The sequence below is a fragment of the Pleurodeles waltl genome, chromosome 8, assembly GCF_031143425.1.
Source record: "Pleurodeles waltl isolate 20211129_DDA chromosome 8, aPleWal1.hap1.20221129, whole genome shotgun sequence".
NCBI lineage: Eukaryota > Metazoa > Chordata > Amphibia > Caudata > Salamandridae > Pleurodeles > Pleurodeles waltl.
The window spans coordinates 23,331,949-23,347,500 of record NC_090447.1 but is presented as its reverse complement, the minus strand read 5'-3'; the positions used below and the strand labels follow the sequence as shown (position 1 = coordinate 23,347,500).

The 15,552-nt window shown below is 44.6% G+C and overlaps 1 protein-coding gene across 4 annotated transcripts in view; it reads left to right on the top strand.

Annotated features, from left to right (window-relative positions):
* LOC138249674 (transient receptor potential cation channel subfamily M member 2-like) overlaps positions 1–15,552 on the top strand; it is a 519,042-nt gene that overhangs the window by 302,257 nt on the left and 201,233 nt on the right. For all 4 annotated transcript variants that reach the window (XR_011194834.1, XM_069203635.1, XM_069203637.1 and 1 more), the window contains one exon: positions 9,691–9,904. Coding sequence is in view for 3 of the 4 variants with exons in the window: in XM_069203635.1 (XP_069059736.1) it covers positions 9,691–9,904 (214 nt within the window). In the remaining variant the exon portion in view is untranslated. The remainder of the gene's footprint in view (positions 1–9,690; positions 9,905–15,552) is intronic.

Here is a 15,552-nt window from a genome sequence, read left to right as displayed (position 1 = left end):
ATATACCAATCCACCAGGATGTGGAAGAGTGGAAAATATTTTCAGAACCACTCCTTGTAAGAGATACAGGAACATGAGCAAGGCTGCACAAGCTCTGACAAGTGTGTGTTGGTGAGTTCTGCACCACTTGAATACATAACCAGCAATTACAATCATTGTCGAACTTAAAATCATCAGTATACAAAACACGCAGGCATTGGCAATGCCAATAGGTTTCGCTTTAATGTACCCCTCATGCCCCAACGCAGCTTGCCTTCATCTCACACAGACAGATCTCTCTGCACTCAGTCACACACCTAACTCTGCACACCCCTCACTTACAGACTGAAACCATGTACATGAGCACACTTCTTACTTTGAACATACCGCCCACACTGGGGCAACGTGCTTTATATGCATACAGGCATACCCCACTGCATGCTCACAGGCACACAGCTTTTCCTGTACCCACAGAGGCACACCCTGCACACTTTAGTCACACAGGCACACCTCACTCTGAACTCACACCAGCAGACACCTCTTCTGGACTCACATAGGTACAAAGCTCACCCTCACCTCACACAACCACACTGCCCACCGTCCTCTCAAAGAGCCTTCTCTACACTCACACCGACACAACTTGCACTATAATCATACTCATTGACCCATCCATTTGCATTTATACACATAGGCCATCCCCCCTTTCTCACGCAGATGGATGGCTTGCTTCCTATGTACTCACACAGACACACAACTCATCCTGCACGCACAAAGTTACATCACTAACCCCACACTCACAGAGATAGTGCTGTCGGCACTCCTGAAGGCACCACTTACTCAACATACTCACATGCACTAGTCATCATACATTAACACAGGCACCATTTATCCTATGCTCACTCAGGCACACTGCTCACTGTACCTGTGATACATACAGCTCTCCCTAATGGGTCACCCCCCAGAGATTTTGCCTTCCTCCTCCTCCTACTGTTTTTGCTGTATTTTTGCTTGTTACCATTAGAACTCTGTGCACTTTTCCACTGCTAAAATGCTTGTGCTCTCTCCCTAAAACATGGACCAATTGACTAATACCCAATTGGCATATTTAATTTACTTGCATGTTCCTTGTAGAGTGTTATCCCATATACCCAGGCCTGTAAATAAATGCTACTAGTGGGCCTCCAGCACTTATTGTGCCACCCACCTGTGTGGACCTCTAAAACATGTCCCAGTCCTGCCATTGCAACCTGAATGCAGTGTCACATTGGCATGTCGACTTGGCACTTAAACCCCCTTGTCAAGCCTTAAGCTCTCCTTTTTATTATGTGTAAGCCATCCCTAAGGTAGGCCCTAGGCAACCCATAGGGCAGGGTGCTGTGCAAGTAACAGGAAGGACAGGTACTTGTAAGTTTTATATGTCCTTGTAGTGATAAACTTCCAGATTTGTTTTTCACTACTGTGAGGCCTACCCCTCCCGTAAGATAACATTGGGAGTTCTTATTACATTTAATACGCTGTAATTCCTAAATGAGAGGTGGTAGATATGCCATGTTTAGTACCTATGAACTTGGAAGAGAAACCCTCTTTAATGATAAAGACACATTTTTTATTACAATTTTGAAAATGCCACTTTTAGAAAGTTGGCATTTTCCTGCCCTTAGCCCTTGGTACCTGCAGCCTGTCTTGGGTCACATGACTGGGTGTAACTGACAGTTTGGACTTTGTGAATTCCTCCCAAACAGTCACACTATAGTGGGATTAGCTGAGCCTGAATTGGGCATCAACTAGCAGGATAGGGGAGCAGAGCTGAGCACAGTCGCACTTGCACCTGAATAGGCTGTGTCCTCTTTCCTCACAATAGGCTTAATGACCCTGATTTGTCAGTGCAGCCATCTTGGAGATAGGGCAGGGAAGGCAGAAAACACCCAGAATCTTTCCTGAATCTTCTCACACCCTCTGGGAGCTGGGCACCAGGCTATAAAAATAGGGCTCTCAAACCCACTCTTCAGTTCACTACTGGATCTGCAGAAGGACTCTCAGAGGACTGCTTGCTGTTGTAACCTGCTGGGTACTCTGCCTGACTGCTCTTCTACCTGGAAAGACTGGTTTGCTGCCTGGAGCCTGCCTTTGACCCTCAGAGGCCAGCCCTGCTTTTGAGGCCTGCATCTTCAACTATACCCAGGTCTTCCAGAGGTGACCCCAAATGCTACTTTGCTGGCCTTCTTTTCAGAGCCACAGGAACAAAACAGGCTCCCACCATCTTGAACCTGCACCTGGACACAGCCCAAGTTAGTCCTAAACCCCCAAGAGGTCTCCATCCAATCCTGGAGTGATGCTAGAGGGTCGATTTCCAAAACTTTGGACTTACAAAATTGGACAAAAAGTGCATTGGGAACCAGGAGGAGACCAAGACCTAGTCTATCCACCCGAGGTCCACCGCCCAACTGATTGACTTTGTGACTTCTCCTGCTACGTTCTTCCACACAGCAGCAAATCTGTTTCAGCAGTCCTTCGTCAAAGGGGTATCTGACCTTGTGGAATTGTATTTGGCTACAGCTGTCTGCTTTGTTTTGCCAGAGATAGTCAACTTCCATTTCTGTGACTAACTCTGAAGGTAAAAATCTTCACTGCGTCTTCACTCCAAGGCTGTGTGATGACAAAGCTCTCTCATTTGACACTCTTGCAGCCTTCGCCCTCTGAACTTATACCTTCTCAGACATATTTCCTTCAAAACGTTTCAAAGCCCGAAGGTAAGCGCTGACCCGACCCAATCCACTTCTTGTATGGAACATCATTCCATTTCTGTCGCCCTTATCTTTTGACTCTGAACCGGACTAGCACGACAAGATGTTTGTAGTTGTCACTTTTAGGTGCTATTTTGAACCTCAAACTTTAAATATTCATAACTCTGGTTATATTGATTGGAATTTTTTTGTTTGGTGTCAAATAATTTATTAAGATTTATTTTATTTTTTAAAATTTGTTTGCGATTTTCGTGGTGTAGTATTTTCACTTTATTACTGTTTGTGTGCTACGTAAATACTCTGCACGTTGCCTCTATTTAGCCTGACTGCTTCTTGTGCCAAGCTGCTTAGGATAAAGCATGAGTTCATTTAGTGATTTTTTGTTGTTCACCCTGCAAGGGATTGTGGCTGTTGCTTGACCGGCGATCACACCCTAGACAACCCAAATTTCTCACAGCACCTATGTAGATAGGCACTGCTCACCCTACACTCACACAGTCCCTCTTTACCATGCACTCACACAGGCATCGCTCACCCTGCACTCACTGCACATCCTGCACTCACACAGGCATCTCTCACCCTAAACTCACACAGTCAGTGCTCACCCAGCACTCACACAGTCACTGCTCATCCTATACTCACATAGTTCACCCTGCTGCATCTCTCACCCTACACTCATTAAGACACACTGCTCACCCTGCTCTAACACAAGCCCACCTCTCAATCTGCACTCACATCTTAACCTGCACTGACACAGACAGACTACTCACTGTATACTCACACAGAGACACTGCTCACCCTGTACTCGCAGAGACACACTGCTCACTCTGCACTCACACAGGTACACTGTTCACCCTGTACTTATACAGAAAAACTGCTCAGCCTGTACTCATACAGACACAGTGTCCATTCTGCACTCACACAGCATCACTGTCTGTCCTGCACTCACATAGGCACACTGTTCACCCAACACTCACACAGCTTACTTCACACTCACACAGGCATACTGTTCACCCGACACTCACACAGGCATACCAGGGTCAGCATGAGAGAACCTGTGGGTGCTCACTCACATATGGAAGAGAGGCCGACTGGAGATGAAAGGGACAGGAAATTTGCATACGAGGAACCACCAGGCACTCATAGGTAAAAGAATGATTCAGAGGAAGAAGGAAGAACTGGGAAGCAGCATAATCAACCTGCCAGGGACTCACATGTAGAAGAGTGGGCCGATGGAGGCAGAAAGGAAAGGGTGGTACTATAATGTGACTGTTTTGGTGTATACAGATGGAAGCCGTCCGTCAGTGGAAGGAAGGGACAGGAAGGCAGCATATGTGGATCTATATGATGCTTGCAGGCAGGAGGGTGGCCCAGCAGGGTAAGGAAGGTGAAAAAGGGCAGCAAGATGCAAACCAGTTGGAGCTTAGGGATAGAAAAGGGACCTGGCTGGGGAAGAAAGGGACAACGCAGTATGAATGGATCCACCAGACGCTCGCAGAGAAGAGTGGCCTATAGAGAAAGAGCAGAGGAGGGGGCGCGATCTTTATGACAGGACTCATCCAGCATTCACAGAGGGGTGTGAAATAATAGCTTTGTCTGAGCTCCCTATGGGTGGCAAAAGAAATGCTGCAGCCCATAGGGATCTCTTGGAACCCCAATACCCTGGGTACCTAGGTACCATATACTAAGGAATTATAAGGGTGTTCCAGTATGCCAATAGAAATTGGTAAAAGTGGTCACTAGCCTATAGTGACAAATTTAAAGGCAGAGAGAGCATAAGCACTGAGCTTCTGATTAGCACAGCCTCAGTGACACAGTCAGGCCACAGACTATGAGCACTGGGGTCCTGGCTAGCAGGATCCTAGTGAGACAGGCAAAAGCAAACGTGCATACATGTAAAAATGGGGGTAACATGCCAGGCAAGATGGTACTTTCCTACAGGCCTCAGAAACCGGTGCAGTCCCCACTCAAGGCCAACGCCTTGGTCTACACTGTTTGAGAGGGCCTTGTTTAATGTACTCATGAACCTTTCCACTTTACCCATAGCTTCCAGCCATCGTGGAATGACCTTCTGGTGTTGTATACCAAGTCCGTCATGGTATTCCTTGAACTTGACCCCCTGAAAAAGGAACCAGTCTTTATTTTGATCGGGAGGCCAAATATGTCAAAAACTTTCTTGAAGATAGGCCTCACGCTGTGAAACAACATTGAGGGTATTACCTCGACAACTGGTATTTAAATTAACTATGAACTAGCACTAAGGTCACTCAACCATCCAGGAAGCTCCCTAAATCTGCACTTATATTGTTCCACATGCTCAGTCAAGGGATTTCAGTGATGACCGACACTGGATGTGCCCCTGCTCCCGCAATCTGGTATGAGTGGCAGACTTGGACCCTTTCATCAACCACAATGTCCATGCTCTGGAACCAGACCTTGTCTCTGAGCCTCATTTTCGTCTTGGTAGCCCCTTGGTGTCCCTGATGTGCCAGCTCAGTAGTGCAGCTCGATAGCGACTGGGGAACCAGCAGCTATCAACTTTAAGTTTGAGTCCATCATCTGTGCAACTAAGCTTGTCTCTTACTCTCCAAAGCTGTGTCATAATCAATTTCTGAGTCATGTTCCAGCTCTTGGCTTCATCCAGGAAATGTTTCCACTGATGGTGCCGCAGACCTTATACAGCCTTCTCGCTCATTGCCACTTGGACTTCTTCAATGGCCATAGTCTTTGGGCAGATATCCTGTGCAATGCTTTGGATGAATGTGTCTACTCTCTCATGGTCTCTTATCCCATACTTCAACGGTGGCAGAAGGTGATGCATCAGGTTGTTGTCTGGGTTTCCTTTCCCTGCATGGTAAACAACAGCTGAAATTATGGAGGTGCAACAATAAATCCTCCTCTTTCGAGGAATGGTGGTTGTTGGGAGGTACTTGCAAACAGCATGGCCAGGTTTGGCACAAACTACAAACAGTACGTTGACATGCCCAGAAAACTCAATATGTTTGTCGGGTTCTGGGACACTAGAGCATTCCAAATGGTGTCTACCTTACAGGGGTTGACATTTATACCATATTTTGAGAAGCTTTTTTATAAGACGCCGCAGATTTAAAAAAATGAAATTGTGATGGTGCAGCATGATCCCGTGCTATGCCAGCCTAGCGAGTGTAGCGTGAAGGCAGCGGAGATGTTCCTCTACTGTCGTGGAGTAGATTAGGATATTTCTGTTTATGTTAAGGTAGCCTTCAGGCCAGACAAAATCTCCATTATGTCATTTTGCAACTCTTCAGCTGTTTCAAACATCCCAAAATTCAATCGTGAATACCTGTGCAAAACTCAGTGGGTACACAATGTCATGATAAAATGTCTGTCCAGGTCAATTTCCAATTAATGATACCCAACATTCAAGTCCAACTTGGAGAACCATTGAGACCCATTCAAATAAGCTTCAATATCGTCCATTATCGGCACCAAATGCCAATCCTTTTAGATTGTCTTGTTTGGGAGTCTCATGTCCTCACATAACCTAATGGCACCAAGTTGTTTCTGCTTTGGTGGAGAGACCCAAAGGGTGGGCCCTGATACTTTTTAGATGATTCCCAGTTGCTCCAGCTTCTGGTGCTCCTTCTCCACCAGAGGGCTGAGGTGAAAAGACACTCATCTGTGCCACAGCATCGTTGGCCACACAGCATGGTCAATGCGTAGCTAGATTAGTGTGCCTTTTAGGGACCCTAGCCCTAGTATCAATTGGGGAAAGTCGTTCAGGATTTCCTCTGCTTGGGAGTCATGTGTTTGCCTGGCAAAGAAGACAAGGCCCAGTTTCACCTCAATGTGGCAGCTAATGAGAATCCTGTTGGCTTCCATTGTAACTTGGAAAGAAACATATGTTTGAGTGTCGTTGTTTTGCTCAGTCATTTCTATCACTCCTGCCACAGGGAGGTGTTTTTGCCCTCCATGTGCATAGATCTTTATGCTAGTGTGCTGAAGGGGTGGCCTAAATGTAATTGACTGGTGTTGGTGTATGTTTATGATGTTGACCAAGGCCCCTGTGCCAATGAGCCCAATAGAGTTCCCTTCCACTGTGATGGTGCAAAGTGGAAAGGACCATCTTCCTCACTTCTGTATCCCCCTGTAGGAGATGATGAAGACATCCTCTTTTTTGCTACCTCCCCCTTCCTCCATGGTGGGTGGCCTTCGTGTTGCCCTGTTGGGTTGGCTGTCTTGAAGGGTCAGTTGCCTTAAAGCTGGGTTAAGGTGAGTGTGCTGCTGAAGTTTTCCAGCTGTGTCACTGCTCAGGCACACCCTGGTGGTTGGATTTTCCACAGGGGAGCACACTTTTTCTTTCGTCCATCAGCTGACAGAGACGTGGAGCTCTAATCCACAGTTGCACCAACAACTCTGGGTTGGGTGCTGAAGCCAGGCCGGTTGTCTTCAGGGTGGACTCTTGTACACCACGTCATCAGCTTCCACTTTTATCGCCCTGGGCTTGGGTGTAGCTGCAGTCTTGATCCCTTTACCCAAGGCTAGCGTCATCTCATCAGTGTGACAATTGGAGAGGTCTCTTGCTCTTGCCAAGTTGAAAATATCCTCCAGCTTAATGCTTGGCTAGCGTAGTATTCGTATCAGAGGTCTCAAGGCAGATGAGTGGCACCCTTGAATCAGCTGTGCTATCTCCTCCCTTGTCTGAACATTGTTGACACGTGCCCTTGAGAGCTCTGTGCCATGCGTGGAATCAGACAAGGGTTTTGTCGTTGTATTGGTGGGCCTGCTGGAGCCTAATCCGATCATAGTTGGGGTTTGGCGGAGGGTCGAAATGGGTTTTGAACGCTGCTAGAGCAGCCTCGTAGTCTTTGTCTTTCCCCTTCCCTGGCAGGTTTTTGAAGCATGTGTAGATCTCCTAGCCACTGAATTGCAGCAACAGTGGCCTCTTTCTGCCCTATCAGTCTCCCTCTTGGAGCAGAAATGGTTGTTGAGCCTCTCGACCCATGTTTTCTACCATAGAGCTGCTGTACTGGGGTCCATAAGTTTGCTGATGGGGAGCAGCGCCACCACGGAGGCATAGAGGCTGGTTCTGGGCCTGGCAGTCAAGTGGATGCACAATGGGTAGGGGAGGGTCATCTGCCAATACAGAGAGTACTCTATGGAGGGTGTGGGTGAACCATACCCAGACCTCATCCATTGGGGAATGGGTGGTGTGCCTTGCCAGCTGCCCTGGGAGATGAGTCACAGTTGAGGGTCACCACTAGGCGTACATAAAGGTGAAATAAATAGCATTTTCAAGAGAATAAATCACCTGGAGTCTGTAGTAAAATTCAGACCATAAAGTGTATGAAATAAATTCAAGATGCAACACAGAAGGCAAAAATAAAAGACGGCATGCCAAATCAATAGAGGGATTTAGTTTAGGTCACAGTCAAACGCAACAAAGGAAAATACATGAAGTCAAGGAAATGACAGCCCAAATCACGAGACAAACCAACAACATTCAGTCGCCAAAGTCGGGGGGACTCAAGGGAAGTGTCACAGTGAGCATGGGATAAGCAAATGTAGCAAACAACTGACAGATCACAGTATAGAATTAGACAACATCACCTAATTCCACCATTCTAACAATGGCCCCTAAGTGAATATTAATGTGCCCTATTCTTACGTAATGCCATCGGAGGTGGCAGTACAGATGTAGTTGCACAAACAATGGAAGTCTTGTAAACAATGATACAGGCAGGAAGATCCTTGAATATAAAGGCGTCCCTCGTGGTTCTTTCAGAATGCCCTGTCAGTACAGAGCTTGGGTTACATGCCATGCCAGAATAAGAAATGATTAAATGGCTGCTTTAAATTCCAAGATGGATGCCAGGTCTAGCTTGGGCCTAGTTTGGCCAAGCACAGGAAAAGTAAGTTATGTCAAGTGCACCGCTTTCATTTTAGTGCAGAAATGTTCATAATGTTTTAGCACATAGTTTATTGATTCTGAATCAGCTTTGCCACTGGTCTGCCCTATCAGTGCCTTCACCTGCACCCACTGCAGCACTGTGAATCTGCTCCCTCCCTTCTGCACTTTCGTAGTGCCCTGCATTACTAGTGCCTGTCTGCACCTGTGTGTTCACTGCCATCTTGCAGTCCCTGCAGTAGTCACAGTCCTTGTAGGTTCTTTGCTTGCACTCACTGCCCCTTTCACTTACCGCAGAAGCAGTGCTTGTCTGCTCACTCTTTGTGCTCAGAATGTTCCTTGGGATGAACGTCTTCAGCAGGGCCTGTCTGTTTCCTCTGTAGTCAAAGCTGCAGCAGTGCCTTTCAGCTCCTCCTTGCACTCTGACTGCCCCTTGTGGAGCAGTGCCTGCCTGTTACCCCTGTACTGCCTACTGAAGCAGTTGCACGTCTGTTTCCCCTGTACTCACTGCAGGAGCAGTGCCTGCCTGTTTGCCCTGTACTCACTGGAGAAGCAGTGCCTGTCTGTTTCCCCTGTACTCACTGCAGGAGCAGTGCCTGCCTGTTTGCACTGTACTCACTGGAGGAGCAGTGCCTGCCTGTTTCCCCTGTACTCACTGCAGGAGCAGTGTCTGTCTGTTTCCCCTGTACTCACTGCAGGAGCAGTGCCTGCCTGTTTCCCCTGTACTCACTGGAGAAGCAGTGCCTGTCTGTTTCCCCTGTACTCACTGCAGGAGCAGTGCCTCTCAGTTGCTCCCTGTTCTCCTCATCTCCCCTTGCACTCAGAGCTGGTGCACTGTTGTCTGCCCTGTCTTGTCCATACTTGACCACCCCTTGTTTCTACCCCATGTTTACGCAGAGTGAGTGTGAGTGAACCCCACTAGGCTCTCAAGGATGCTTACAAGGCTCCATAGCTCTGCTTTCTTCCTAAACTCAGCTGTGTTTGATTTGGTGTGTGATTGTGCGTTGGCTCTTCTAGAGCAAAGTATGGAGTATTCCTGTGAACTCACTTGCTCCGCTGTGTACCTCTCATCTCCAACAGGTTGAGGGAGTCCCGCAAACTGAGCTGTCTGCAGCGCCTGGCTGGCTTCTTCACCGCCCCAGTGGTGGTCTTCTACGCCAACGTGGTCTCCTACATAGGCTTCCTCTGGCTCTTCGCCTATGTCCTCACAATAGACTTTCAGACTACTCCTTCCTGGAGGGAGTATCTGCTCTACGTCTGGATCTTCAGCTTGATCTGTGAGGAGGTCCGGCAGGTGAGGAACCCCAAAACAAACCCAGACAACACGCTATTATGTTGAGTTGCACCATTTTTATTTAGTCACCTCTGGTTTGTGTGCACCTTCTCACAGCTGGTGGTCTCTGGTTCTCTGCTGGCTGCAAGGTGTGTATCCCAAAGTCTGGTTGGAGGAGCTGTCCCAGATTGCTTGGTATTTGGCAAATGAACAAACCTGCATGAGTTGAGCCGGAGACCTTTGTTAGGTCTGGAGTTAACCAAGAACTTTTTATTTTACTAAAATAATATGTATAATCTACTTACTTGAAGGGACTTTCAGCCAGCTCTCTTCATCCATGGGTCTGTTGTGTCATTCACATGTCCATTCCTCACAGTGGCCTGGGGTAGTGGGGCGTCCTACTAAAGCCACGGCTGAATTTCATGCTGAGGGACTGCATTTTGCTCTTTCGCAATCAGCAGATCCACTCACAAGATAGTTCCCTTCAGTGCCAGTGTTTTTGTTTTTACATTATGACTTGAATATTGTCTTTGTGATATCAGGATGCTTTCTACCAGCTCTTCAAGTAGCCACAGGGCACATGCCAGCTTTACCAGTTCCAGCCTCCTGCTAGTGATGTTGTAAAATCCTTTGTAGGTGGCTTTGTTTATCTGACTGCTGCTAGTTGACTAAAACTCTGTGCCGCTTTCTTATTTCTTTCTTTCTTTATTTCTTTCTTTCTTTCTTTTTATCTTACTTACTTGTTTCTTTCCTTTTTTATTCTTTTTTCCTTTCTTTCCATTTTCTTGCCTGCTTTCTTTATTTCATCTTTTATTCTTTCCTATTTGCTCTGTTCTTTTTGCCTTCTTTGTTTCTTTCTATTTTGCCTTTTTTCTTCTTTCTTTCTTTCTTCCTTCCTTCCTTTCTTTCTCTTTCTTTCTTTCTTTTCTTCTTCCTTTCCCATTCTTTCTTTCCTTTCCTTTTTTTTGTCTTCCTTACTTGTTTCTTTTCTTTTTTATTCTTTTTTGCTATCTTTCCTTTATCTTGCCTGCTTTCTTTATTTATTTCATCTTTTATTCTTTCCTTTTTGCTTTGTTCTTTTTGCCTTCTTTGTTCCTTTCTATTTTGCCTTCTTTCTTCCTTTTTTGCCTTCTTTGATTCCTTTTTGCTTTACTTCCTTTTTTGCCTTTCTTCCTTCAATTCATGTATTTCTTCCTTCCTTCCTTCTTCCCTCCTTTTCTTTCTCAAATGCAAGAGGCTGGCAGCCAATAATAGAACAACTGGGTAGTTAGGTCTGTGTGAGCCAAGACCTTTTGTTTTAACTTAAAAGGTGTACAACATAATTACTTATGGGAGTTGTCAGCCATGTCAGTCAAACAAGTTTCCCCTCCAACATTTTTCCAGAGCATTTTGTAAGTCTTTACATCCTGTGTACGTGAAAAGGGTGTTAAAGTTTTATGTTGGTGAGGATGCACCAGAGAGACTTTATGTGCAAAATGACCACACTGTAGTGAGGCGCCTGCAGTCGGGGTGAATGTTCTGCCATTATCTGCCGCATCTAGCCTTGTATATAGCACTTCTCCCATTGGGCCTGCCAGTTATTCAGCGAAGAATGATCTTTAGCGCTCTGTGGGTCACGAGACTCTAAGATGGCAGTCCCGCAACTTAAACGGATGGATCATGGAGAGAGCCCTCGCTGCCTGGTGTAGGCCTGTAGAGTGGTGCCCAGATGCGGCCACACCATAGTACACGCCGCCGGTGAGAGCTGGAGGAGGAGTTGAGCACTTGAGAAATGACTGGCGGGGTAAAGACCAGCAGGTGTGAGTAAAGCGACCCGTGTGACCAGGCGTGGATGCACTACTTTGTTCTTGGTTTGTACTCGGTGACCGCACTACTGGGACCCATTCCTGAAGCATTAATGATTGTATTTTTAACATAATAAATATATTATATTATCACAACAGTCGACAAAATTATTAGAATTCCAATTTTAATATACTGATATAATGAGACTATATGTAAATTATTTAAAATAAAAAGTTATCAGCACCAACAAAGAAAGTAAAAAAACAATTCAACTCATCACATAAATTAAGTACAACACATAAACCAAACAATTCCACATAACAATCCCATAATATTTACACACACAATGACATTTCCCACCCAAAACAAAAGTAAATAAAGACAACTTGCTGTTTTGTAGCTGCAGATCTTTGTCCATGTAGGAAAAAATGAGTAAACCACCAACAAAAATGGAAAGGTATTGCACAAACAGTAGAAAAACATATATGAAAATGAAACAAATCTTCGAAGCAATCTAAAGTATGTAGCAACCATAAAAAATAAAAGCGTTTAAAAATAAATGCTCCAGGAAAACTGAAAAAACAAAATCAAATTAGAAAGCAATGGTTTCTGATAAACCAACATTATGTCCTTAAAAAATGTAAATTCCCAATGCCCATAGGACAGAGGCGTAGACAAAAACCTGCGGAGGAAATAAAAAAGCCACCTGCAAAGCACATTACTCTCCCAAAAATACATATACATAACACTTAAGGCCTGATTAGAAGTCTGGCGGTCCAAGGACTGCCAGACTCGCCGTGGCAGTTGGACCACCACAACTGACCAACTGCCTCTTTACAAGGCACACCCGCCTACCTACTGCGTCCCCTCCCGGATCCTAGATCCCGACGGCCTCTCGTCAGTCCTGTCTGTAATCAGAAGCTGCGGCGCTGAACTCAACGCTGCCCTGCTTATTACAGCCCTGTAGTGGGGCCCCTGCACTGCCCTTGGCATGGACAGTTTAAGGGGCTCCCTGCCTAGCACCCTTGAAATCTGTGCAAACAGTGCCCTTTTCAAAGTTGATGGTGTCCCCTGCGTGCAGCAGTGTTGCCGCCAGCTCTATAATTATTATTATTATTATTATTATTATTATTATTAACCGGGAACAATGCTGCCACACCTTTCCCAGTGGACTGACCGGTGGAAACCAAGTTTTCCGCCAGTCATTCCAGTGGGAATGCTGTGATAGGGCCGGTGGGGAGACTGCCAGCACCACAGCGGTCTCCTCGTCGGGAGATTGGCAGACGGATGTTTCTGTCTGCCAAACTCCTAAATGATCCCCTTAACCATCAATACATAAGCAACATAACTTAATTTATCATAACATAGTAGTGTATTACTAAAGTAGTGTACAAAAAGGCAAAACTACAAGTTAGTGAAAAACACTAATACTAAGGGGCTGATTACGAGTACTCACAGTAATGGTCTGACCACCGCATTCATGGCGGTTTATCCACCAGATTACAATGCTGGTGATCGGACTGCCACGATACCGCTTCCACTGCCAGGATCAAAGATCCCAGCGGGTTGGTGGCAGTGAAAGTCGTGGTCAGCAACAGCAGTGCCGAACATGACTTTCCTTTCAGCCAGCCTTTTCATGGTGGGGTCCCTGCCATGAAAAGGCTGGCAGAAAGGCAGAGTTGGGGCCACAGGGTGGCCCCTGCACTGCCCACGACCAGGTAAAAAATATTGATGCTAGTCCAGCAAAGTGCGGGGACCACAAACCACTAACCACACCACAAACCACTAACCATTCTACACAAACTAATATATTTAAATTCCAATAAATAATTTCAGTTGCTATTAGTGGTTAAAATATTTGTTAAATTCTTTTTTAACCTCTCCAAAACTATGAATCATGAAATAACAAATAAACTATAATATATGATGTAAAAATGAACAACCATAAAATTAAAACAAATTGTAAAAACATTACATATTTATAAACTTATACATTTACAATATCAAACAAAATTAAAACATTTCTATATATTTAAAAAAAATACATAAATATAAAATTATAAATGTTTAACTAAAAATATTACTAAATAAGTTTATTTAAACATACATATATATATTATATATATGTATACATACATGATATATATTATTTCTTATGCAATTAATATATTTCTTAATATAAATCAGTTCTCCTAAATATTAAAATAACACATTTTTTTTAATCTAATTTATAAATTTACATATTTTGAAAATTGACATCACGTTTATGTTAAAAGTTTGCTTTTTAAAAAAATCTCTTCCCCTAGAAGCCCAATATTCCACTACTAAAAAAATTAACAATTATTTCTATAAATTGCTACAACTAAATATTACAATTTCAACATTTTAACAACTAAATATTTAGCTTACTAAAACACTGTTCTAAAAATTATAAACATAAATTAAAACACAACACAATAAATTACATGCTAATTAACACTTACAATCGACATTACATAAAGCAATATTTACTACATCAATATTTTTACAAAGATGTGAAAAACAACAAAAAAACAATATTTTTGCCCTCTATTTTCCTGTCAACAGTATATTTTGGTCTGGATATTCCAGACACAATATTTTTGTATCACAATATTTTATTTTTGCTGTTCTGTCCAAACACAAAAGAGGCTGAACAGAGAATTCCCCAATCAGAAGATGGCTTGAGGAAGCACAGTGATACTATCCATACCATGAAAAACATTCAATAAGTGATAGCAGCCAAAAATGAAGATCTAGAGCCCCACTGTTGCTAAAACAACCTCCACATCCTTGGAGTGCCAACACAGGGAAAATGGAAGAATATGTAAAGTGGAACCTTACCATGCTTTTTGGCTCTGTGGCATTCTCGAAACTACTGATAGTGAAAAGAGAACACAGGGCTCTGGTGGTGTGGCCACCGCCAGGAGCCTTGGCACAGCATACCTTCTCAGTTTGCGTGCCTGGGATACAGTGCTTCACCTGGCACAGGAACTGTGCACATTTTCACTAGCCAGACACAGCGTATCGCTTTTCCTGGATTTTACACTAGCTGTGCAATAAGCACGTCAGAAATATGCACGGATTAAACAACAGCTTATCAAAGATGAATTTCCTTATTGCATGGTCTATCCAGCCTGGCTTAAGATCACACATGGAGGGAAACAGCACATATTCCAAACCACATAGCAAGCAGCAGACTATCTCAAAAGAGCAACGGAAGGAATGCCGAGAGAAAAGACCAGAATGGCAAGTGTCCCTGCTTGTCCGCACAATGCAATTCAGACTGAACTATATACTGCACTAATCCCACTAAAAAACCACTCTGACTTCTTGCGGCTAGTCGTCCTCTGCTGCAGATCACTCATCATCTAGATGGAGATGTCACCAGCACGGCGAATATTGATTGGAAATTGCTTACCTTGCATTTGTATTGAAAATACCATGGGTTATTTCACTGGACACCCAGCCCCCCTCTCGAGCTAAAGAGAGTGACAGCTCAAGCTGGCCCACTGGCTGCCCCAGACAGAACTCACCCCAATGTTTGATTACCTATGGCTTACATTGTAAGTTACAGCTATATGCGTAGTTAACAGGTAGGGATGGGATTTACCTGGTGCCGTATTTTAATGTGTGTGGGAGGAAAGGATGTTGGAGAAAAATTCACAGGCTCATGATACAACCCACTGACAGCACTTGTGATGGCCCTGCAGCTAACTTAAGTTCTCACCCTTTAATGGAGGATACTGAGCTACCTCCCATCCATACCCACAGATAACATGCATGCACACCCCCATGAGTGTAGATAAGACTGTAGATGGCTGCCTCACATGAAATACCTAACAACCTCTGGTAGGCTCACCAGG